Below are 26,738 nucleotides of genomic sequence, written 5' to 3'. Positions count from 1 at the left end.
CACAACTGCTTGAGTTCCCATGGTGTGCAGTAACAGGAAGTTGGAATCAGAAGTGAAGCCAGGATCTGAGCTCAGTTCAGTTAGGCGGTACAAGTGTTTCAAGTGGAGTCTTTTTTTTTTTTAAAGATTTATTATTATTGGAAAGCCGGATATACAGAGAGGAGGAGAGACAGAGAGGAAGATCTTCCATCCGATATTTCACTCCCCAAGTGAGCCGCAACAGCCAGTGCGCGCAGATCCGATGCCGGGAACCAGGAACCTCTTCCAGGTCTCCCACGCGGGTGCAGTGTCCCAAAGCTTTGGGCCGTCCTCAACTGCTTTCCCAGGCCACAAGCAGGGAGCTGGATGGGAAGTAGAGCTGCCGGGATTAGAACTGGCGCCCATATGGGATCCCGGGGCGTTCAAGGCGAGGACTTCAGCCACTAGGCCACGCCACCGGGCCCTCAAGTGGAGTCTTAATCACTGTCCAAAGTGCTCACCCTTCTGTGGACAATATATAGCAGTGAAACTGATTGTTTCTCATAACAGATTTGGGGGCAGTGGGAGAAGTATGTAAATTACTGGTTTGGGATCCTGAACTGATATTTAAATTTTCGAAAGTAAAATTTGGGGATGTCTTTGCTGACCAAGTAAGATTTAAAGTTTATATAGCAGTACTTAGACATTATCATTTGCTTTTCTTTTAATTTTACTTCCTTTTCACTGCCAGGGCGTTACTATGTCATTTTTATTTTCTGAACTTTTTTAGGATTAATTTACTTTAATTGGAAACTCAGATTTACACAAAGGAGAGACAGAGAATGATCTTCCATCTGCTGGTTCACTCCCCAAGTGGCCGCAACGGCCGGAGTTGAGCTGATCTGAAGCCAGGAATCAAGAGCTTCTTCAGGTCTCCAACATGGGTGCAGGGTCCCAAGGCTTTGGGCCATCTTCCATTGCCTTCCCAGGCATAAGCAGGGAGCTGGATTAGAAGTAGAGCAGCTGGGACATGAACTAGTGCCCATATGGGACCCCAGCATTTGCAGACATAGGATTAGCCAGTGAGCCATCACACTGAGTACTGGGTGCTTCACTTCTGATCCAGCTCCCTGCTAATTACCTGGGAAAGCCATGGAAAATGGCACTAGTCCTTGGGCCCTTGACACCCACATGAGTGACTTGAATGGGTCTATTGGCTTCTGGCTCCTGCCTGGCCCAGACCCAGCTGTTGTAGCCATTTGAGGAGTGAACCAGCATGTGTCTCCCTCCTTCTCTTTCAATATCTCTGTAATTCTTCCTTTCAAATAAAAATAAAACTTTTTTAAAATATGTGTTAATTTTTGTCTATTTGAAAGGCAGAATGAGGGCCCAGCATGGTAACCTAGAAGCTAAAGTCCTCACCTTGAACTCGCTGGGATCCCATATGAGCGCCAGTTCTAATCCCAGCAACCCCACTTCCCATACAGCTCCCTGCTTGTGGCCTGGGAAGGCAGTTGAGGATGGCGCAAAACCTTGGGACCCTGCACCCACACAAGAGACCCAGAAGAGGCTCCTGGCTCCTGGCTTCGGATTAGTGCAGTTCCGATCAATGTGGGCACTTGAGGAATGAATCATCAGACAGAAGATCTTCCTCTCTGTCTGTCCTCCTCTCTGTATATCTGACTTTCAAATAAAAATATAAATTTAAAAACAGGCAGAAAGAGAGAAACAGAAATATATTCCTTCTCTTTTTTAAAAAAGATTTATTTTCATTGGAAAGTCAGATATAAAGAGGAGGAGATAGGCAGAGAGGAAGATCTTCCGTCCGCTGATTCACTCTCCAAGTAGCTGCAGTGGCCAGAGCTGAGCTGATCCGAAGCCAGGAGCCTCTTCCGTGCACGGTTTTAAGACCTACAATAGCAGTGTGTGGGGTGGAGGAAGGGATAGGGACTCTGGGCTGAAGTCAGGAGCCTGGAACTCACTTCTGGCTTCTCTTACGGGTAGCAGGGACTCCGCTGCTTGAATCATCCCCAACTGCTTCACATAGTTGCATTAACAGCAAGCTGGTACCAGCAGCTGAGCTGGGAATCAAACTCAAGGACTCCAAAATGGGCTGCAGGCATCTCAACTGGTGCGTTAAGCAATGTGCCAACCATGTGCCCTAATTGTAATCATTCTGAATACATAATTACATAACTGGCTTTTTCATTCAACTTTATCATAAACATTTTCTAATGTTAAATATTCCTGCAATTCATTTTATGCATTTTTTTATTGTATTGTTGTTGACAATCTTTACATAGTTAATTGCGGTTAACAAAAAAAGGTTCAGGGGGTATAGGGAAGTGGGCAACACCATTATGTCCGTATTGTTTCCATCATGTATCTTAGGTAAAGGGGGATATTGAGGGAGAAGCCCCACCCGGTTTCCCACCCACCCTAAGTCCCAGATGTGGGGCACGCTCTGAGAGATTTGCTCAAGTGGTTTTAATAGTTCTCCAGTTCTGAATCACTGCCAGTTTCGCTCGATGAGGTTGTCCACTGATTGATATGGTCCATCATAAAGTCTCCGTTTGCCCCATATTTCGCTGCCAACATATAGCTGAGATGAATGATTGGCCTGTTCTGTCTTCTGTCCTTTCCTGGTTAGAGTTCTGAGTCCAGCAGTTCGATTGGGGAGATCTCCAAAGAAACCTTGAGTTATTCCCAGACCAGATTCTTGTATGTTCTAGCAAGCACAGGGCCCAGCACAGTCCATCACCCCTATCAGCTGGTGGTTGCAATTGCTGGGTTGGTTCTGTTTTCAGTCCCGAGTTGCACTGGAACCAATGGGTGTTGCAGTCCAGTCTGGTTCTGCCCAGCACATACTCGGCCCTTACATCAACCAGTGGGAGCTGCAGCCTAGTCGGGGCGACCCACCATAACCCCCATCAGGCCCACCCCCTACCCTGGTTTGCCAGTATGTGTAGCAGTAGACCAGTCTGTCCCCCATCCCATTTGGCTCTTGTACTTGTCAATGGGTATTAAAGCTTAGTTCCATCTAACCAACTCAACCATCCAGCCCTCACGGATGTTGTTGAGTGCCTCTCTGTCTAGCTACCCTAGCCCCTGTCCTAGTTTTCATGCCCTCCCGCGGGACTAGTGACCCAGGAAGGGGGAACCCACTTTTTCCCTCCCAGGTCTCTCTCAGTCCCGGTTTATGCACTCTTTAGGTGGTTCTGTGATTTGACTTGACAGAATTAGTCCCCAGTGCCAGCTTCTGCCAACTGATGCTGCTGCAGCCAAGCCCAAACATCCCTCACCCGCTCTAATTTATGCTTGCACCCACAGGAATAATCAGCCCAGCCTGGCTTTTCCCTGAACTAGTCCACATGAGGCCCACAGGTGTTGCAGCCTTGCTTAGTCTGGTCTGTCCTCATCCCAGCTCACGTTCTCCAGTGGGAATAGCTGTCTGGCGAGGGGACCAGCCCCTCAATCCCCCGCCAGCTCTGTCCCTCCCTTCCTGGATCTCACGTGTGCTGGTTGGGTGCTGCAGTCAAATCCAGTACAGGCAACCTTGCCGTGGCATTCCATAATGTGTACTGGTTTTGTTGCAACCAAACCCAGCTCAACCCACACTCTGTTCTGGTGTTCGGATTTGCCAGTGGATGACATGAACTGATTCAGCCTGGTCTGCCCCTGACCCATGCCAAATGTATGCCAGTGGGAAACTTTCCATGGCCTATTCTGGGCTGCTTCCTATCATGATTCTTGCGCTTACCTGCAGGGACTGTGTCCTGCCAGAGGAGTTTCCCAGGCTCCTCCATCAGAACCTCTCCCAATGCCAGATTTTGCGCATACCAGGGGGTCCTTGAGCCAACCCTACTCTTTTCCCGGCTGGCTTTCACCCCATTCTGGTTCTTGCTGTTGGATGTTTCAGCCCAGCCATGGCTCGTCCATACCCACATAGAGCTCACACGTGGCTCAGTAGGGGGTTGAAACCCAGCCTAGTCAGTCCCACATCTACCCTAGTTCTCCATGACACCAGATGGTGTTGGGGTCCGAACTGGCCTGGTGCATCCAATCCCAGCCCACACTAGTGCCTCGGGTGACTGCAACTGTTTCCTAGATAGAACGCAGCCCCCATTCCAGCACACGCGCCCCTTGGTGGGAACCTCAACCCTGTTAGGGTGTATTTCCACAGGGTTGGGCCCACACAACCCCATAGAGTCTACCCCCAGACCAAGTTCTCCCGCGTGCTGGATACAGTCTTGACCCTGCCAAATGTGACCACTCCACCACTCCACCAAACAGTTGGGTAATGGTACCCATCACTGCCAAAGAGGCGCCCATCCATAGTATTGTTGTGGGCTGGTGTGTGACGATCAGTGATGATCTAGGCAAACAGGCCATTTCTGTATTCCGAATTGGGTTGGTGTATCTGACTAACTGTAATTGTCTCCTGGGTACTTCCCTCCAAACCACCAGGTCTCAGTCCCCACGCATGCCTAAACCTTCCATGACCCTGTCACTGGGAATCACCCAAGATTCACTACTCACCTACACTAAAATTGGACTTAGTCATGGGTTTCCCCAGGCAGCAAACATATCTTAAAAAACCCCAGAGCAGGCCGCCGGGCGGCCAGCAGGCAAAGCCTGGCACCACATGGTGCGCTGGCCGCCCTGGGTGAGGCCGAGGACTCGTTCACTGCCTTGCGGCAGTGTCTTTGGCGTGAGCCCCCAGCATTGGGTCTGACCCGGCAGGGGCACCCCCCACAGCCGCCACACTGTGAGGAGCGGCACTTGCCCCTAAACCCAAGGCCCGAACTGCATTGTTTCTAATAAAGCTTTAAGTGTCTTTATTTTTGTTCCTCTTTTTTTTTTAAGATTTATTTATTTTATTGGAAAGGCAGATATTCAGATAGGAGGAGAGACAGAGAGGAAGATCTTCCGTCGAGGCCACAACGGCTGGTGCTGTGCTGATCCGAAGCCAGGAGCCAGTAACTTCCGAGTCTACCATCAGGTGCAGGGTCCCAAAGCCTTGGACCGTCCTCGACTGCTATCCCAGGCCACAAGCAGGGACCTGGATGGGAAGTGGAGCTACCAGGATTAGAACCGGCGCCCATATGGGATCCCAGCACGTTCAAGGCAAGGTCCTTAACCACTACGCTATTGTGCTGGGCCCATGTTCCTCTTTTTGTAATTCAAGCAGGCAACTTTAAGACCTTTTACCTTCATAGTTGTCTTAAGGTGTGTCTTCAGGGAAGTTTAAATAAGGAAGGGCACTTTGAATCCTTGAGTAAACAGAAATTCAGCATAAAGTGTTGACTGAAAAGTTGGCATAAAATGTTGCCATGTAAATTTATTGAACTTCCTTTGCCCAACCTTTTGCAAGGGCAAAATCACATCATAAATTTTTAAAATGTATAATCTTTCACCTCAGATTTTCTCCTAGGAACTTACTCCACAGAAATACGTAGCCAAATGAATCTTTTTACAGCATGGCTTTGTAATAGCAAAAAATTATAAGCAAAGTAAGTGTACATTGGTAGGGATTTGGTAGTTGAATTATAGTGCACCTAAAATGCAATCCAGTGCAGTCCTTCCAACGAGTGAGAGTATCTGTGTTTACTGAAGTGGGGGGATATCCAAAATAATGAGTGAAAAGTGTTTTCACTCCGTGTAGTCTTTTTTTTTTTTTTCAAAGATTTATTTATTTGAAAGGCAGAATGACAGAGAGGGAGACCAAAAGAGATACTCCATCTGCTAGTTTACTTCCCAAATGTCTTGAACAGCCAGGGCTGGTCCAGGCTGAAACCAAGAACTCGGAGCTCCATCTGACTCTCCCAGAGGAGTGACGGAGATCTCAAGCATTTGAATCAACACAGGCACATTAGCCTGGAGTTAGGCTGGAATCCGAACTGCCAGGACTCAAAGTAGCATTCAAATATGGCACACCAGTGTCCCACAGAGTGGCTTAGTCCTCCATACTATAGTACCATCTCATCACTGTCATCTCTTTTTATATTAACAAACATAAACTTGTAATAGACTGTGTATATAAAAATCTAGAAACAATATTCCCTAAGCTAATAATAATGGTCATCTAGAAGGAATAAGATTACACTTTCTCAATTATACATTTCTGTAATATAATTTTCCCCCATTTTTTTACAGTCAAATATATTTCTAGCAAAGACAAAATAAAATTCACTACCCAAAAGAAAAAGCTCTTATTCTCCCAATTCTAAAAGATTCTCCACTGATCATAAGACAGAGTGAAATTTGATCTGTTTCTAATTTGTTCTCGAATTTTCTTTTTTCTTATATGTGTACCTCTCACTGATGAAATGTAGTATTTGAATGAATGGTTACGTCTTCCTTCTGAGATATACCAGAGTATTGTCCCTTAATCTTTTCGTGGACGGTTGAGCATTTACTAAGGACCTTAAAGATGCAAAACACCCTCCTTTTTCCCCAAGCTATTCTATGGCTAGATTGGTGTTGTAAATTTATTCTATTCTACAGCATAACCACAGATGATAAAATCATAATCTGTTTTAGTCATCTGTGCCTAAAGGACACAAAGGACATGTATGGTTGCCTCCTTTTTTTCAGTGACTTTTCTTTCTTGTCTTTTCTTTGTACTATACAGTTGTTCATTTTATAATGGTTTTTATAAAAACTGTATGTGTGTACTTCTAAATATTTTATTAGTGCATAGTACTCAATAAAAGTTTGAAAACTCACTTAGAAAGTCTCATGTGTTTTGAAATGCTGTGACAAGCAAGGGCACAATTCAAAGTCACAATTTTTATATCCCACACTCCATGATTTCTTTATGTAAAGTCCTTCTCATTTATAGTTCTGTTAACCGTCTGACCTCACTGTTACCAAAACAGAGATTATATGGTCAGGAAGAAATGAAAACAAACACGGAAAACTTTCCTCCCGTTGCTTTAGTACTGGCTAAAAAGTTTGCACACCTGTTGAAATGTATAATCACTTGAATTATATGTAAGTTACATGTAAATAAGTTACACATTCTGGAGTAAGTTATAGTTTAACTTTCATTGGGCAGCTAATTTATATAAAATTAAATATTAATCTGAAAAAATTAGCCTGTCCCTTCCTGAATGAAGAGTTACAAATGTGACTCTTGGAGTAGCCATGAGGCAGTCAGGGCAATAAACTAATCTCAATGTTGGGTTGCAGACCAGAGAAATTTGGAGCTAAGGGATATTGATAGCTTAGCCTGCACTTTTACCAAGTTAATGTGTATTTACTTTAAATCGTATGTTTATGCTTTTAAGGAATGTTTATTGAGCAGATACTATTTCATAGGGGATATGCTAAAGAAATTTAAAATCAAGTGAGGACAGTTGATTGCAATGTGATATTGAAGCATATTTAGGCACACCTAGATGGGGAACCTGACCCAGAAGGTGGAGTATAAGGGAAAATCATGCTAGGGGTGATTATATGGAAGGTATGACCCTTGTACTGAATCCGGGAAACACAGGAGCAGTTCGGAAAGGAAGAATATTTGTTCTTCCAGAGAACAGTGTGTGCAGAACCCAACACACTAAGATGATATATTGAGGGAACTTAAAATAGCTCAGAATAGCCAGATTGTTCTAGGGAAAAGAAGCCAGAGGAAACAACTGCTTCGTTTGGGTGCTCTAAGATGTTAAAGACTGAGAAGGATATTTGAAAGATTGTTAAGTAATTTCACTGAAGCTCAAAGAGTATCTTGGCTAGAGTGGGGAAAATGGAATTGAAGGCAGTGTGGTATTCTGACTTTTTTTTTTAAGATTTATTTTTATTGGAAAGACAGATTTACAGAGAGGAGAGACAGAAAGATCTTCCATGTGCTGGTTCACTCCCCAAATGTCCACAGTGGCAGAAGTTGAGCTGATCTGAAGCCAGGAGCCACAAGCTTCTTCTGGGTCTCCCATGCCAGTGCAGGGTCCCAAGACACTGGGGCATCCTCAACTGCTTTCTTAGGGCACAAGCAGGGAGCTGGATGGGAAGTGGAGCAGCTGGGACACAAACCAATGCCCATATGGAATCCATATGGGATTGCAAGGGGAAGACTAGCCAGTTAATCCATCATGCTGGACCCATGATCAGACTTCTTAAGGAAGTTTTTTAGGCTTATTTGAAAGAGAAAGGCATTTGAAGCAATCCCATCCATTGATTACAGTGCTAAGCCAGGCTGAAGCCAGAAGATGGGAACTCAGTCCATATCTTCAGGATGGGAGAGTGGCGGGGACCTAATCACTTGAGCCCTCACTGCGGCTTCCAAAGGTCTGCAGAAGCAGGAAGCAGGAAGCAGGAGTGGCCCCAGAACCTGGCACTGAACTTGCATGCTCCAGTTTGCATATCTCGGCTACTGAGCTAAACACCTGCCCTGGTGATCAGATTTTAAGTCTTGAATAAGCATAATTATAAGGTATTATTGGATGGCAGGGGTAATCCCCAAGAGCCCCCAAACATCAAAAGTAAAATATAAAATGAGTAATAAACTAGCATGGAAAAGATTACTCTAGGACAAATTAGCAAATCAGTCCTAAGATTTAGAAATTGGGTGATTAGGAATAACTCATGGATGAGATAATGTGAGGAACCAGGCTGATATGTATCCCCAGTTGTGTAATATTTTCTTTACTTAAAAAAAAAAGATTATTTATTTTTACAGATAAAAGGAAAGACAGAGAAAGATCTTCAATCTTCTGGTTCATTCCCCAAGTGGCCGCAGTGGCCAGAGCAGAGCCAGTCTGAAGCCAGGAGCTTTTTCCAGGTCTTCCACATGGGTGTAAAGTCCTAAGGCTTTGGGCCATCCTCCACCGTTTTACCAGGCGATAAGCAGGGAGCCAAATGGGCAGTAGAGCAGGCGGGACATGAGTCATTGACCATATGGGATCCCAGTGCTTCCAAGGTAAGAATTTAGCCATAGAGCCATTGCACCAGGCCCTGTGTGGCATTTTCTATTCTGCTCAGTAGAAGTAAATGCAGGGCCCGGCGGCGTGGCCTAGCGGCTAAAGTCCTCACCTTGAAAGCCCCGGGATCCCATATGGGCGCCGGTTCTAATCCCGGCAGCTCCACTTCCCATCCAGCTCCCTGCTTGTGGCCTGGGAAAGCAGTCGAGGACGGCCCAAAGCTTTGGGACCTTGCACCCGCGTGGGAGACCCGGAAGATGTTCCTGGTTCCTGGCTTCGGATCGGCGCGCATCAGCCCATTGCGGCTCACTTGGAGAGTGAAACATCGGATGGAAGATCTTCCTCTCTGTCTCTCCTCCTCTCTGTATATCCGGCTTTCCAATAATAATAATAAAATCTTTAAAAAAAAAAAAAAGAAGTAAATGCAGATCTTCCTCTCTGGAGGAAGATAATCTCAAAATCTCATAGATTCATAGAAAATTAAATACGAACCCCTTAATTAAAGATCATCAGCAAAAATAAGCAGAAATAACAAATACTTATCTCAACTCGTAGCTTGTGGGGTAAGATGGCAACCAAAATCTGATTTCTGCTCCTGTGACCTTTACCTTCGATTCCTCACGTGTGGCCAACAGCGCATCTCCATCCACATCACTGCCAAGTGACCAGACCATGAAAGGTGGAAATGATTCCTGTTCCACCTTCTTCCGTGGGAGCAGCAGTGACAGCTCTGTGCTTAGGACTGCGTGTTTAGAACTGGAATCCACTGTCCTGGATGAAGTTGACACTGACACCTGTGGCCACCTCTTCCATCTTGTGCAGCCCACTACAAGCAAGGAAGATGCTGCCAATAACTATACATATGAGCGCTACACCATTGGCAGGGAGATCATCAAACTTGTCTTACACCAAATTTGTAAACCTGCCGACTGCTGCACAAGCCTGTAGGGCTTCTTGGTTTTCTACAGGTTGGTGGTGGGACTGGTACTGAGTTCACCTTCCTTCTGATAGAACATAACGTCTGTTGGATACAACAAGAGTTGTGTACAACTAGAGTTTTCCATACCCAGCTCTGCAGGTTTCCACAGCTGTGGAGGCACTCTGCAACTCCATCCTCACCACACACAGCACCCTGAAGTACTCTGCTTGTGTCTTCAGAGGAAACAGTGAGGCCAGCTGAGACATCTGTCATAGAAAGTTCCATATGGAGGGTCCAACCTCCAGGTTGTGTCCTGCGTCCCTGCTTTCCTGAATGTTGACACAACATTTCCAGACCAACAAGGTTCCTCCTGTCACCACATCCACCCACCGATGTCCCCATCATCTCTGCTGAGGAAACCTACTATGAACAGCTTCCTGTTGCAGACTGAACCAGCCAGTGTTTGCTTTGAGCTGGCCAATTACATGGTGACCGGTGACTCTCAGCATAGTAAATACATAGATTGTTGTCTATTGCACCATGGTGCCATGGTTCCCAAAAATGTTAATGTTGCTATTGCCAGCACCAAGACCAAACACAGCATCCAGTTTGGGGAATTTTTCTCTACTGGCTTCAAGGTTAGCATTAATTACAAGCCTCCCACTGTGGTATCTAGTGGAGACCTTGGTAGGGTCTGGTGAGCCATATGTGAGCTTAGCCATGCCACAGCCATTGCTGACCTCACTTGACCTGATATTTGCCAAGCATACCTTTGTTCATTGGTGTGTGGGTGAAGGGGGTGGAAAAGGGAGAATTTTCTAAGACTCTTGAGGACATGACTGCATTAGAAAAGATTTATGAGGAAGTTGATACAGATTGTTTGAGGGACAGGATGGGGGAAAAAGGGAGGGAATACTATTTTTTCATTCGTTTCAGCACTACAGCATGTTATACTCCCTGAACTTCAGCTTCTGCATTACTGACAGCCAGTACAGGTTTCCAGTTAGATTGTCTTCACTCATCTTCAGTCATATCTGTCTTTTCCAAGTGTACTCATAAAATTTTTCCATCATTTCTGAAAGTAAAATGTCAAGAAAAAAGTAAGTCCTCAGGTAAATTCAGATTCTAAAGTAATCAGATAAAATAGTTTTGACATTTAAAAGGAATACAAAAGTTTTTAAATGGGCAGCAAAAAGCAATTATCACAAATAATTAGGATATACAAAAAATAACTCAGTTGAACTTTTACAAAAGAACTGTTGAAATCAAAATCACAGGATTAGTTGAACCTGTTAGATACAGATGAAGAAACCATTGATAAACTAGAAGCCAGATAGGAAATAACACTCCAAAAAGCAACAAAAGAGCAGGCAGATAGGGCCCAGCGCAGTAGCCTAGTGACTGAAGACCTTACCTTGCATGCGTCAGGATTCCATATAGTTGCCAGCCCTGCTTTCTCTGCTAGTAGCTTAGGAAAGCAGTCAAGAACAGCCCTAGGTCTTGGAACTCTGCGCCTATATGTTGGAGACCCAGAAAAAAAATCCAGGCTCTTGGCTGCAAATCGGCTCAGCCCTGGTTATGGCAGCCACTTTGGGTAGTGAATCAGCAGACAGAAGATCTTTCTCTCTGTATATCTGACTTTCCAATTAAAAAAAAAAAATTAAGGGAGACTAAATGAAAGACTAAAATCTCAGGACTAAAAAATAAAACAGATAAAACCCAAAATTCTTAGAGAAAAGAGCTGAGAACTTTTGAGAACTAAAAGTAAACCCATATATGCAGAAAACACAGCATATCCCAAGCAAGATAAGTAGCTTCACATGCATTCATGTTGTCATTGAACTGCAAAACAAGAGAGAAGATCTTAGCAAGAGTGGGAGCACTAAGCCATAAGGCCTACTGAATCATTTAGTCTAGCTCTGCCAGGGCAGCCTCACAAGGGACTTGAAAAGTAGTAAATCTAAAACTGGCTACTTTTTAAAGAAAGATTTATTTATTTTTATTGGAAAGTTGGATATAAAGAGAGAAAGAGATACAGAGAGAACGATCTTCCATTCGCTGATTCACTCCCCAAGCAACCACAACAGCCAGATCTGAGCCAGTCAGGAGCCAGGAGCCTCTTCTGGGTCTCCCACGCGGGCGCAGTGTCCCAATGCATTGGGCCGTCCTCCACTGCATTCCCAGGCCACAAGCAGGGAGCTGGAGCAACCAGGACACAAACTGGCACCCATATGAGATCCCAGTGCATGCAAGGAGAGAACTTTAGTCACTAGGCTATTGCTCCGGGCCCTGAAGCTGACTACTTCTTAAGCTGATAATTTTCTGTGGCCTGTGAATATTGTTAGAAATATCCAAATGGCCCATTGAGAACCCTAGGATGACACTGAATGACTGTCCCACATCCCCTGGTACTGGTGTGGCGGGCTGCTGGGAGTGGCTCTCTCCCTGTCTTTCCCCACTTCCTCCAGATCCAGGGAGAATAAAAGGAAGATTAAAAGCAGTTGTCTCATCCACTTTCCCCCATTCTTTGACCCTTCCTGCCCTAATCAGTGGGCAACATGGGCATGCATCCTTCCCAACTATGTAAACATCATCAAACATAAAATACTTCCATTATGGAAAAAAAAAGATCCCCCATCCCTGTACCGGAGGGGGGGGGATGACAACTCACCTAAGTGTTGGTGATAGATTGCTCCACTGCAGCAGTGGAAGCTAGAAGAGAACACAGTAGGCTCAGTGCAGTTGAACTGTTACTTTAGAATTTCATGTCCAGAGAAACTATGTTTCTACAATGATGGTAAGATAAAAACATTTTGGATCAATCAAATAGAATTTGCCTCCCACAAGTTTTCATTTAAGGAAATTCTGCTTTAGGATGAAGGAAAATAACTAAGATGCAAGAAAGAATGATGAGGGCCCGGCGGTGTGGCCTAGCAGCTAAAAGTCCTCGCCTTGAACACCCCGGGATCCCATATGGGCGCCGGTTCTACTGGCTGCTCCACTTCCCATCCAGCTCCCTGCTCTCTCCTCTCTGTATATCTGACTTTGTAATAAAATAAAAAATAAATCTTTTTAAAAAAAAAAGAAAGAAAGAATGGTGAGCAAATTGGTAAGCATCTGAACAAAACACATGCTGGCTGGATAAAATGATGGCCATCATTGAAGTGTAATTCCTAACTTTCAAAAAAGATACTGGACAACTAGGATAGTGGTTAGGATTTTCATTTTTTAAATTTAGGTTTTTGTCTTCATTTTCAATTGGTGATCATGTATATTGCAATTTCCAAGGATAACTCCTGAATAAGTGTGTCACTCAGAATCCAATGAGTAGGAAAAAGTATAATTAAAAAAATTTTTTTAAGATTTTATTTTTATTGGAAAGGCAGATATTCAGATAGGAGGAGAGACAGAGAGGAAGATCTTCCATCCAATGATTCACTCCCCAAGTGGCCACAATGGCCTAGCTGCACCAATCCAAAGCCAGGAGCCTGGACCCTCTTCCGGGTCTCCCATGTGGGTGCAGGGTCCCAAGGCTTTGGACCGCCCTCAACTGCTTTCCCAGGCCACAAGCAGGGAACTGGATGGGAAGTGGGGTGGATGGGATCAGAACCGGCACCCATATGGGATCCCGGTGCGTGCAAGGTGAGAACTTTGGCCACTAGGCCACCACGCCAGGCCCTAATTAAAAATGTTTGAATAAAAAATTCTTTGTTACTGTGACTTCTAGTATGCTAGATAACCTTTGTAAAGCTTGGTTTCATCATCTTTAACCTGTAGTAGTAGTAGTAGCAGTAGAATCTCCTTTATAGTGATGTTGTGAATGTACAGAACTGTATTAGAACCTCCCTGTTGTATCACTATGACCTCTAATATTAGATAACCTTTGTAAAGCTTGGTTTCATCATCTTTAACCAGTAGCAGTAGTAGTAGTCGTAGTAGTAGTAGTATCTTCTTTATAGTGTTCTTGTGAGTGTACAAAACTGTTAGAACCTCCCTGTCGTCCCTGTCAATCTCTCGGCTTCAGAGAGAACATACTGAAGCCAAATATAGCCTAAGAGCATTAACAGTTCTGATCATTCCAGTAGGTCTTCTTTGCATTCATCATAATAAGTCCTTGTGCCAAACCTTCAGGATTCAAAGTAGTGAATGCTTCTCACAGCCTGCCCCCGATCAGCTTAATATCACAGACTGTCTTGAAAACCTTGAATGACATCTGTACAAACATTTTTGAAATCTCCCTCATTGACACGTTGATTTAGAATCACCTTTCAGAGAATAGGTAGGTGTTGGATGATTCCCTTCTTCTAGGATTCCCTACCTATTCTTTCAACCCCCACTCAAGTTACATAAACCTTTCCTGCCTACTCTACCATCCCAGCCAAACTTGTAAAAATCATTTATGCTTCTCTCTTCTGCTTCAGTTGAGCTTTAAATAATATGCTACAGAATTCTCCTCACGTTTATTTGTCCCTCCCAACTAAGTCTTCTTTACCTTAAGACAGTGGCTGTGTCTTATATGCTGCACTAAAAGGAAACTAACATGAAAGTGTATTCTGTATTCCAAACACTGTACTAAATGCTTTCTCTTGTATTTCATCTCCTCACAACTCCTGAAAACAGATATTGTGTCACTATGGTACAGATGAGGGCACTGCATTCTGAAAGGTTAAGTAATGTATCCTAAACACTTAACTAGTCAGCGGCCAATGGGTTCTATAATACTTTCCATCAAAATAACTCACAAATGTCTTGAAGGAATAAAAGGCTTAGTTTATACTGTTTATTACATGTCTTATTCACATCCTGCTCAAATTTAAAATATTATGAAAACCATTTTCAAAAAAGCTAAGTTTCTTCTGAAAAATTTGACATGCCAGTGATTGTCAGCCAAATCACAGCAGACTGAAGTCAGCGACTCATTCTTGGAGGGCTTAGATGAGGGGTATTAAGGAGACATTGTACTTTCCCAATTCCATACTTTGAATTCATGCAATGTGAAACAAATCCTAACAAAGTGACCCATTCTTAGGGTGCTGACTGGAAGTCAGTATCCCTTTCAGAACATTCTCTCTCTTCTATTTTCCCCTTTCCTAGGGTTACACATCTTTCTGGAATGACTGCATATCATCTGGCCTGCGAGGGGGCATCCTGATAGAGCTGGCAATGCGGGGTCGAATCTATCTGGAACCCCCCACCATGCGTAAGAAGCGACTGCTAGACAGAAAGGTACAGCATCCTCTCCGGGAGCATCCTCTGTGGAAGGGCAGGTGCCATAGTACATTTCAGAAGGGAAAGATCTGAGTCATGAGACAAGTAAATATCACTGACTCATGGTCCCATTATCTAAACGGATTGAATTTTAACCATAACTGTATGAAATAGAACATTATTTAGGGAGGAGGAAATGCATGGGTCAGGTTGGTCTTTGCTTAAACCTGGCTGTACTCTGACAGCTCTGACATGAACCAGTCCTTTCCACCGTGGGCACTGTACCCTTGTGTCCGATTTTGTACCAGATGTTTCTATTCACACCTTCTCAACAACTTCTCTACTTCTCTAAGCACTGCACTGTCAGGTATCTCAGCTTCTTTTCAGTCTTCAGTTCATTTTGCTCTTAGCCTGTGTGGCACTTGACACTTTTGACCGCCTCTACTTGAAACTTTGTCCATTCTTGCTCCTTATTGTATCCTCTGAGTCCCGTTTCCTTTCCTCCTCCATGCCTTAATAGCCGAGTCTCAACCTGCCATCCCTTTGCATGCATTTCTGTCCTTTCACAGCTGTCATTTACCTTAGCAGCTTCCTCTGTCACTTTTGTGAGACTGACTCCGTAGTTCTAGTCCTCCTGTCTTCTTTTTCTACCTTCAGAAGTGTATTTAACTGTAACCAGATATTCCATCTTGGTTATCTCATACAAATTAGAGTGGAACTTACCAACTTTTCTGAAAAACTGGCTTCCTCTCCTAACTTTTCTGCTTTTTTGTTTCAATTTTTTTGTTCCTTTATTTGCAAACAGACAGCTCATACCCACTGATTCACTCCAAAAACACTCAATGGCCATACCCAGTCAGGTACAGGAACTAGGAACCAGGAACATAAGCCAAGTTTCTCTTACGGTTTTGGCAAGAATACAATTACTTGAACCATCACTGCTGTCTTCCAGGGTGTGCAGTAGTGAGAAAACTGGAGGTGGGAATTGAATCTTGACATTCTGATGTGTTTTTTTGGCATCTTAACCACTAGAGCAGATGTCTCCTCCCGCCTGCCTTCATTAATAGTCTCACAAGCTTATTGCCCCAACTCACAAAAGAATTGTTATTGGATCTTTTCTCCGGTAACATTTATATTCAGTTGTCACTAGCGCCTCCTTTAAAAATTATTTTTATCTTCTCACTGCCACTCTGCACTGGATTTTAAACTTCCTGAAGACAATAATGCTTTCTTCCATTCCTGCAACACATAATCAGAAATACATATATGGTATGTTGAAAGGTTTTAACCTGAGCGAAGGAAGTGAAATCCTTTGTTTCTTCCTCCCTCCAAGGTATTACTCAAGTCAGACAGCCCAACAGGTGACGTTTTACTAGATGAAACTCTCAAACACATCAAAGCGACTGAACCCACAGAAACCGTGCAGACATGGATAGAGCTGCTCACTGGTAAGATGACTCTAGCCTTTGCTCAAATGGCACACTTGTTATCGTTACACAGGAATTCAGTGTGCTAGATAAGATACCTATATCCCACTATTTAAGTGGACTGATGACAGAAAAAGTTTGACAAACCAATACCTATTCTAAAATTTCACCTTATCTTCTGCACCCCCTACCCTGAAAGCCCTTTAATGGCATTCTTCTCAAAAACATTCTGAAAGTATTTGTCATCCACTTCCAAGGCAGAATGACAGAGATCTCCTGTACACTAGTTCTCCCAAATGCCTACAATGGCCAGGCTTAAGGCCAAGCCAAAGCCAGAAACCAAAAATTCAATCTGGGCCTCCCATACAGATGATAGGAACCCCAACACTTGAACCCTGATTGGCTGCCTCCCAGGTACATTACCAGGAAGCTAAATTGGAAGTGGGAGGAGTTGGGATTCCAGCCAGAACTCCTATATGGAATATGGATGCCCCAAGCGGAGTCTTAACCTACTGTGCCATAATATCCACTCCCACAACAAACTCTTTTTGAAGACTTTACTTGTTGAGACCAGCGCAGTGGCATTTCAGACTAATCCTCTATCTGTGACCCTGACATCCCCTATAGGCTCTGGTTCATATCCTGGCTGCTCCACTTCTGATCCATCACTCTGCTTATGGTTTGGGAAAGCAGAGGAGGGTGGCTCACATTCCTGGGCCCCTGTACTCATATGGGAGACCCAGAAGGAGCTCCTGACTCCCAGTTTCAGACCAGCTCAGCTCTGGCCATGGTGACTATTTGGGGAAATGAACTGGGTGGATGTAAGATGTCTCTCTCTGTCTCTCTCTCTGTCTCTGTCTGTAATTCTGACTTACAAGTAAAATAAATAAATATTTTCTTAAAAAAAAAAAACCACTATTTGTTATTTGAAAAGCAGAGTGACCCACAGAGAGCGAAATTAATCTTCCATCCACTGGTTCTCTCCCCAAATGGCCACATCAGCCAGATCTAGGCTGAAGCCAGGAGCCAGAACTTCCAATCTCCTAGAGGGTGGAAGCACTTGGGCTGCTGCTGGCCTTCCAAGTATGTTAGTAAAAAGCTGAATAAGAAGCAGAGTAACCAGGACTCCACCTGGCACTTTGATATGGCGTACTGGTGTCACAAGTCCTAGCTAGCTTAACCCCTCAATTCTTGGCCCCTCACAGGAAACTTTTTTAGCAGTGTCTATTGAGATGACAGCCAAGCTATGAACACTGATACAATCTACCTATCTTATTAGAACTTCTAAGTTTTTACTTGACTTCATTGCAAATAATATTTCATTATATGGATGTGTCACATTTGTTATGTATCATCTGTTAATGGATATTTGGATAATTTTTACTTTTTGTGAAAAATTGCTACTGTGAAAATTGGTGTATATGTGTGTTTATGTTTCATATGTGCTTATATATGTATCTTTCAAGTCCCTGCTTTTAGTTCTTTTGGCTATTGACTTAGGAATATAATTGTAGTCTTATGATAGTTTTTATGTTTAACCTTTCAAAAAACCACTAAACTTTTTTCCACAGAGGCTGTACCACTTGACAGTCCCACCAGCAATATAGCAGCATTCCAATTTTTCTACCTCCTTGTCAATGCTTTTTTGTTGTTGTTTTCTTAAGTATAGCTATTGAACTAGAAATGAACTGGTATCTCATTATGGATTTAGTTTACATGTACCAGGTAACTAATTATATTGAGGATCTTTTAATGATTTTGTCATTTGTATATCCTTTTTGAAGAAATGTCTATTCTTCATGTCCCTTTCTCATTAAAAAAAAATATTTATGGGGCCAGCAGTGTGGCACAGTTGGTAGAACCACCACCTATGGGTGCTAACATCTCATACAGTCCCAGCAACTCCCCTTCCAATCCAGCTCCCTACTAATGTGCCTGGGAAAAGTGGTAGAAGATGGCCCAAGTCCTTGGGCCCCTGGACTCACATGGGAGACCTGGAAGAAGCTCCTGGCTTCAGACTGACCTAGCTCCGGCGTTTGCTGCCATTTGGGAAGTGAAGAAGAGACTAGAAGATTCTCTCTCCATTTGTCTCTCTGTGAAACTGCCTTTAAAACAAATAAGCTTTTAGGGCCCGGCGGCGTGGCCTAGTGGCTAAAGTCCTCGCCTTGAAAGCCCCGGGATCCCATATGGGTGCCGGCTCTAATCCCGGCAGCTCCACTTCCCATCCAGCTCCCTGCTTGTGGCCTGGGAAAGCAGTTGAGGACGGCCCAAGGCTTTGGGACCCTGCACCCGCGTGGGAGACCCGGAAGAGGTTCCTGGTTCCCGGCTTCAGATCGGCGCGCACTGACCCGTTGCAGCTCACTTGGGGAGTGAATCATTGGACGGAAGATCTTCCTCCCTGTCTCTCCTCCTCTCTGTATATCTGACTGTAATAAAATAAATAAATCTTTAAAAAAAAAAAAACAAATAAGCTTTTAAAACAAAAAAGTTACTTATTTGAAAGAATTACAGAGAGGGAGCACAAACCAGGGAGAAAGAGAAATAGACAAAGACAGATCTTCCATCCACTGTTCACTCCCAAGATAGCTGCTATGACTAGGGCAGACCCAAGCTGAAACCAGGAACCAGGAGCCTCTTCTGGGTCTCTCATATAGGGGTGGGAACCCTTTACCAGGCCATTAGCAAGGAGCTGAATCTGAAGTGGAATAACCGGGTCTCCAACCTCTGCCCTTGGAATTCCAGCACTGCAAAAGGGGGCTTAATATGATATACCTCAATGCTAGGCCAAACCCAAATACTTTTTTTTAAAGATTTATTTATTTTTATTGGAAAGTCAGATTTATAGAGAGAAGGAGAGACAAAGAGAAAGATCTTCCATCTGCTAGTTCACTCCCCAAGTGGCCAAAACGGCCAGAGTTGAGCTCATCCAGAGCCAGGAGCTTCTTCCAGGTCTGCCACATGGATACAGAGTCCAAAGACCTTGGGCCGCCCTCCACTGCTTTCCCAGGCCATAAACAGGGAGCTGGATAGGAAGTGGGGCAGCCGGGATGTGAACCAGTGCCCTTATGGAATACTAGCACATGCAAGGCAAGGATTTAGCCACTAGGCTACAACGCCAGGCCAAGATGGGTTTTTATTTGAAGCACCATTAAAACACACACATAGATGAATATGTTCAGTTATACACACTGACTAAACCGCCGGCACTAGGATTCAGAGTGTGGTATATATATAGTATTAACACTCATAACACAAACAGGGTCAAAGAAATGGGACCACCATCATTGAAAAGCAGTTCTGTCAGCTAAGCAAGAAGACACTCTGTAGTGTGTCCCTCTTTTGTCCATCCCTGAGTACACTAGAAGCAACTTTAAAAGGAAAAAAAAATAAGAAAAAAAGAGCTGCAACTCCTTTTGTTTTCTCTGTTTAAAATCAAACAAAGCCAACATCAATTCTGTTACACGCTGCTATCGTCAACATGTATCATTTGTACGAGAGAAGGACTAAGAACAAGAACGTGTATAGAGATACCAACGTCAGTGAGTGACGCATGAGCATGGCCGTCACACAGCTGGCCAGGGACAAACAGGGCTGCTGCTGGCTGATCATTAGTGCTGGACAAAGTCAGAGAATTCCTAGCAAGTACCTGAGCAAGCTGTGAAGATAGCTCAATTACAGAGCAAGGCTCTTCTCAAACAGGTGTGTAGGCCAAGATAGTCCTATTGATACAGATTATCTTAGAATATGTGTTCTGCACACCTGGCCCCTGGGTGCATCGGGGAGCTCTGTGGGGATTTATGAAGCGCCTGAGCACCCAGAATTACATTGAAGCATTTTTTTTATCCCTGCCACCACTTGGCTAACAGTGCACTCCTTGTTATCTGTGTTTCCCTGAGATTCCTTATCATTTGCACAGTACTTCAGAAGGGACTCCACGCTCTTCTGGCAGGGAGATAAAGAGCCGTTTGTAATGAAGTGCAGTCACCGACCCACCAGCTGTGATGTCAGCTCTTCAGGAATCCTGCACTTCCTCTCTGCTCCTGCACGTGTTTTCATTGTCCATAGATGGTCTGCAGGGGCTTTTTCTCTCCAAGGAGGCCAAGGGGTCTCACTGGTCCCACCACTGACTCCATTTCCAGGTGTTTTCTGGGGGTTCTTCTACGTTTTTCGGTTACCGGCCACATGGCTGCTTCCCTAGAGCAGCCCCTGCCATCTTCTCCTGATGGTCTTTTTGAAGTTCTCACTGCTTCTGCAGGGTTTTGTCCACGCATTGGAGTACTCTTCTCTCTGGAACCCATTCATTCCAATGTTAATTCAAACCACTGTAATGTGCAAAATAACTCACTTCTTTGTCCTTTATGGCAATCATTATGCACTTTGCTTCATAGGCTCATGCGTGCGTGATGCTGGCTCACCCTCCGGCAGCTTAGGCATCGGGTCCTTCCTGGGTTCCATCTCTAAGTGACTTGCCACCTTGTTTTGTCTCCGTCCTCCCCAGCTGCCGCCCCTACTCTCTACACCACGACCCCCCCAGCTCCAGCCTGGACAGTTCCAGATCTTCTTTATTTTTCGACGGTTCCAGATCTTCTTTATTTTTCTAAAGTGATATTTTGTAGCTTTCAGTGCATGAATCTTATGCCTCCTTTTGTTAAACTTGTTTCTAAGTATTGAATTCTGTTAGGTAATACTGAAAATGGAATTGCTTTCTCAATTTCCTTTTCAGATTTTTCATTGCCTATATATAGAAGAATGATTGATTTCTTTAAGATTTATTTTATTTTTATCGGAAAGGCAGATATACAGAGAGGAGGAGAGACAGAGAATATCTTCCGTCCGATGATTCACTCCCCAAGTGAGCCGCAGCAGCCAGTGCTGCGCCGATCCGAAGCTAGGAGCCAGGATCTTCCTCCAGGTCTCCCACGCGGGTGCAGGGTCCCAAGGCTTTGAGCCGTCCTTGACTGCTTTCGCAGACCATAAGCAGGGAGCTAGATGGCAAGTGGAGCTGCCGGGATTAGAACCGGTGCCCACATGGGATCCCGGTGCGTACAGGACGAGGGCTTTAGCCACTATGCTATCATGCCGGGCCCAGATGATTGAATTTTTTGTGTTGGTCCTTGTATTCTTCAACCTAGCTAAATTTAGTAACTCTGTGTAGCTTTTTATGGATAATTCTTTGGACTTTACATATAAAGGTTCAGGTTTTCTGTAAACAGAGATAATTTTATTTACCTTTTTCTTTCCAACAAAAGATACCTTATATTTCATTTTCTTGTCTAATACCTCTAGAACATCCAGTACATTGTTGAATATCACTAATCTAAACATTTATTCTTGTTTCGTTCATAGCCTTTTACAGAAAGCTTTCAGTTTTGTTTTGTTTTGTTTCCTTCAAGATTTATTCTGTTTTTCAAGTCCAGCGCAGTAACCTAGTGGCTGAAGTCTTTGCCTTGCATGTGCCGGAATCCCATATGGGCTCTGGTTCATGTCCTGTCTACTCCACTTTCCATCCAGCTCCCTGCTTGTGGCCTGGGAAAGCAGTTGAGGACGGCCCAAAGCTTTGGGACCCTGCACCTGCGTGGGAGACCCGGAAGAGGTTCCTGGCTTCGGATTGGTGCAGTCACTTAGGGAGTGAATCATTGGACGGAAGATCTTCCTCTCTGTCTCTCCTCCTCTCTGTATATCTGACTTTGTAATAAAAATAAAAATAAATCTTAAAAAAAGATTTATTTATTTTTAATTGGAAGGTCAGATATACAGAAAGAAGGAGAGAAATCTTCCATCTGCTGATTCACTCCCCAAGTGGTTGCAACGGCTGGAGCTGAGCAGATCTGAAGCCATTAGCCAGGAGCCTCTTCTGGGTCTCCCACATGGGTACAGGGTCCCAAGGCTTTTGGCTGTCCTCCACTGCTTTCCCAGGCCACAAGCAGGGAGCTGGATGGGAAGTGGAGCTGCTGAGATTAGAACCGGCGCCCATATGGGATCCCGGGGCATTCAAGGCGAGGACTTTAGCTGCTAGGCCATGCTGCTGGGTCTTTATTATGTCTTTATCCTTTTAACCTAACTTCCTACGTGCTGCTGTGTCAGGTTGTCCTAAGGCACTCACTAGTCAAAACCATGCCTAAGCCCCTTTACCAATCAGATATCTACCCTGGACTGTTAGATGTTCAGGCCCAGAGCTCCCCATTCAGAGAATTCACATGTTTTTCCCTACAATTATCAAGGGACTAGTAGCTTGGAAGTTCCCCTTCTGGGCCTGGCGCAGTGGCTTAGTGGCTTAGTGGCTAAAATCCTTACCTTGCACGCACCAGGATCCCATAGGGGTGACAGTTCTAATCTCAGCAGTCCCACTTCCCATCCAGCTCCCTGCTTGTGACCTGGGAAAGCAGCCGAGGACGGCCCAAAACCTTGGGACCCTGCACCCGTGTGGGAGACCTGGAGGAAAGTTCCTGGCTCCTAGCTTTGGATCAGCTCAGCTCCTTCCATTGCAGCCACTTGGGGAGTGAACCATCGGACAGAAAACCTTCCTCTGTTTCTCTTCCTCTCTGTATATCTGACTTTACAATAAAGATAAATAAATCTTTAAAAAGAAGAAGTTCCCCTTCAGCTTCCTTCTGGGGGAGAGGCTAGCTTTGGGGATGTGTGTGGTCTTCCAGATGCCTGGGGACTACAGGTGGTTTGACTTTGAAGCCTGAATTCCTAGGACGTTCCCCTGCTTTACAGTAGCTTCTTGTTTGGCTAGCGTTTGGCCAGAGGCTGTGTCGAAAGCTGCTGGTACCAAGGAAGCCTGCACCCTTTGTTGATCGACGCCTCTGGTTGTGGCTTGGGGAAGTACTTCCCAGTCAAGCCCTAGACCCTGTTCTCATTACTGCTGAGTAAGTACAACCTAGTGTGGGCATGCTTCACACCCCCATGACTGACACTGATCTCAAGGGGACATCTTTGGCCTTCTCGTTCTCTGATTCTCCCTGGTGAACCTTAGGAGGTTTTGCCCTTTGGCTGTTTGCCACCAGGATCACAGTGCTACAGGTACTCTCATAACCATTCTCCATCCAAATGTCCCTGAGTGCCCATAGCACCCTTCAGGGTAGACTTCTCCACTCTCTGTTCCATATACAGACCCAAGGCAAAGCAGTGGGGCACCTCATCTTTCAGGCCTGCTCTACCTCCAGACTCAACTTCTGCCTTACATGCAGGTAGGGTCAGTGGCCCACATCTCTCTGCCGTATGAGTAGCCACTGGGGACAGAAGCTGTAAGCTGTAAGCTACAGTGGGCAGCTGGGGTTCCAGGACAGCCAGCCCATCCTGTCCTGTAAAGAAGGGAGGGTGAAACTCAGGGGCTCTCAGTCTACTAGAACCTCCTTGGCTTGGAGTAGAAATCACCCAGGAGAGATGGATGTCTGGAAGAGAATTTCCATAGTACACAGAAAGAATGTGAGTGTGAGTAAGAATGGAAATAGGATCCAGGATTGTGAAGCACTAATAATGGGAGTCCTTGATAAAAAGTTTCTGTTTGTTTGTTTGTTTGTTTTTGTTTGTTTTTAATGTGTCTCAATAGGTGAAATAGAGTTGGAGTCCAAACCGCAATGTGAAGGACAAAAGATTAAGTAGATTGGAAAATGAACAGAAATTATGCTTTAAAATTATGCTGTGGAACCACTCAAGGTTCCACAGATCTAGTTTTTTTGAGTTTGTCCCCTGTTCATGATGTCTTCCTTCCTTTCCCCATAGGTGAGACCTGGAACCCCTTCAAATTACAGTACCAGCTGAGAAATGTGCGAGAGCGAATTGCTAAGAACCTGGTAGAGAAGGGGATTCTAACCACTGAGAAGCAGAATTTCCTCCTGTTTGACATGACCACTCATCCAGTGACCAACATGACTGAGAAACAGAGACTAGTGAAAAAACTTCAAGACAGTGTCCTGGAGCGCTGGGTCAATGACCCTCAGCGCATGGACAAGCGAACGTTGGCGCTCCTGGTGCTCGCCCACTCCTCCGACGTGCTGGAGAACGTCTTCTCCTCCCTGACAGATGACAAGTATGACGTGGCGATGAATCGAGCCAAGGACATAGTAGAACTGGACCCTGAAGTCGAGGGGACAAAGCACAGTGCCACCGAGATGATCTGGGCTGTGTTGGCAGCCTTCAATAAATCCTAAAGCCAGCAGGCAGGTCTTTCCTTCACCCTCACTGGCTGCTGACTGTCAGAGACCCCATTCTGAGCTTTGTGTGATGAGCTGTTTTCACCACTCACTCCAGCCCCTTCTCTTGAGTCAGACGCATGATTTGAGGAGAGGAACTTCAGGTCTTCTCCACAGACTTCGGCCACTGTCAGCAGGTTCCGCTTCTCCCTGTACTTCCACTCCATAGGTGAATAAACAGGGTGACTCCATACACACCCAATAAACACTTTCTTCCATTTCTTGGCTTAGTTTCATCCACTGTGCTTTCTGAGAAATAGGAATATTTAAGCAAGATTTGGGATATTCCAGCAGAATGTGACTGAGATGATAAAGAGCAAACCATTTATTATACTATTGTTTTCTCTCTTTTTTTTTTTTTTTTTTTTTAGGATTTATTTATTTTTATTGGAAAGGCAGATTTTACAAAGAAAGAGACAGAGATCCTCCATCTGCTGACTCACTCCCCAAATGGCCAGAGCTGAGCCAATCCAGAGCCAGGAGTTTCCGCTGGGTCTCCCACACAGCTGTAGAGTCTCAAAGCTTTGGGTCATCCTTGCTACTTTCCCAGGCCACAAGCAGGGAGCTGGGTGGGAAGTGGAGCAGCCGGGACACAGCTGGCACCAATAGGGGATCCTGGCGCTTACAAGGGGAGGATTAGCCAATGGAGTTGTCGCGCGAGGCCCTGCTTTCTTTTTTTTTAAGTGATGATGTTTACATAGTTGATCAGGGTGAGAAGGGTTGAGCTTTCTGTCTTAAATGGTGTTTTTACAGCCATTGTGTCTCAGATTCTGCTGAATAATATAGTTCATTAAAATAACTGTTGGGGCAGGCATTTAGCTCAGTAGTTAAGAGGCCAGTTAGAACAACTGGCAGAGTAACTGGTTTGAGACCAGCTCTGGCTCCTCACCAGGGTTCCAGTTAACACAGCTCAATTAACTGGCTTCCTGCCACCCACACGGGAAACCTGGATTGAATTCCCAGCTTCCAGCTTTGGTCAGACCCATAAGGACAAAAAGAAGAGAGGGAAGGGAAGAAGGAAGAAAGGAGAAAAGAAAGAACTATCTTTGGATGAAGGTCTGTGGAAACAAAACTAATTTTTGTGTAAATGACCCTCCTGGTGATTTTCTCTTCTTTTCTTTTTTTTTTTTTTTTTTTTTTTTTTATTTTTATATATAATCCATTTTATTGTATTGTTGTTGACAATCTTTACATAGTTAACTATAGTTGAAGGAAAATCAAGAAAGAGAAGGAAAAAAAAAAAAAAAAAAGGTTCAGGGGGATAGGGAGGTGGGCAATGCTATTATGTCCATATTGTTTCCATCATGTATCTGAGGTAAAAGGGGGTATTGAGGGAGAAGCCCCACCCGGTTTCCCGCCCACCCCAAGTCCCATATGTGGGGCATGCTCTGAGATATGTGCTCAAGTGGAGTTAATAGTTCTCCAGTTATGAGTCACTGCCAGTTTCGCTCGATGAGGTGGTCCACTGATTGATATGGTCCATCATGAAGTCCCCATTTGTCCCATATTTCGCTGCCAACATGTAGCTGAGATGAATGATTGTCCTATTCTGTCTTCTGTCTTTTCTTGGTTAGAATTCTGAGTCCAGCAGTTCAAGTGGGGAGATCTCCAAAGATACTTTGAGGTATTCCCAGACCAGATTCTTGTATGTTCTAGCAAGCACAGGGCCCGGCACAGTCCATCACCCTGATCAGCTGGTGGTTGCAATTGCTGTGTTGGTTCTGTTTTCAGTCCCGAGTTGCACTGGAACCAATGGGTGTTGCAGTCCAGTCTGGTTCGGCCCTTACATCAACCAGTGGGAGCTGCAGCCTAGTCGGGGCGACCCACAATAACCCCCACCAAGCCTGCCCCCTACCCTGGTTTGCCAATTTGTGTAGCAGAAGACCAGTCTGTCCCCCATCCCATTTGGCTCTGGTACTTGTCAATGGGTATTAAAGCTTAGTTCTATCTAATCGACTCAACCATCCAGCCCTCACAGATGTTGTTGAGTGCCTCTGTCTAGCCATCCCAGCCCCCGTCCTAGTTTTCATGCCCTCCCACGGGAATAGTGACCCAAGAAGGGGGAACCCACTTTTCCCTCCCAGGTCTCTCTGTCCCGGTTTATGCA

The 26,738-nt window shown here is 44.7% G+C and overlaps 1 protein-coding gene across 2 annotated transcripts in view; it reads left to right on the top strand.

Moving 5' to 3' along the window:
- Nucleotides 1–24,964, top strand: part of GOLPH3L (golgi phosphoprotein 3 like) — a 39,874-nt gene extending 14,910 nt beyond the window's left edge. Inside the window, exons 3-5 of one of the 2 annotated variants that reach the window (XM_012928143.3) lie at nt 14,893–15,024; nt 16,340–16,454; nt 24,162–24,964. In XM_012928143.3, the coding sequence (XP_012783597.1) occupies nt 14,893–15,024; nt 16,340–16,454; nt 24,162–24,589 (675 nt within the window). In that variant the 3' untranslated portion in view covers nt 24,590–24,964. The remainder of the gene's footprint in view (nt 1–14,892; nt 15,025–16,339; nt 16,455–24,161) is intronic. The other variant, XM_058660212.1, reaches the window with a different exon arrangement.
- The last annotated feature ends 1,774 nt before the right edge of the window (nt 24,965–26,738 follow it).

This window comes from Ochotona princeps, chromosome 2, assembly GCF_030435755.1.
Source record: "Ochotona princeps isolate mOchPri1 chromosome 2, mOchPri1.hap1, whole genome shotgun sequence".
Taxonomy (NCBI): Eukaryota; Metazoa; Chordata; class Mammalia; order Lagomorpha; family Ochotonidae; genus Ochotona; species Ochotona princeps.
This window is presented reverse-complemented; position numbering and strand designations above follow the sequence as displayed.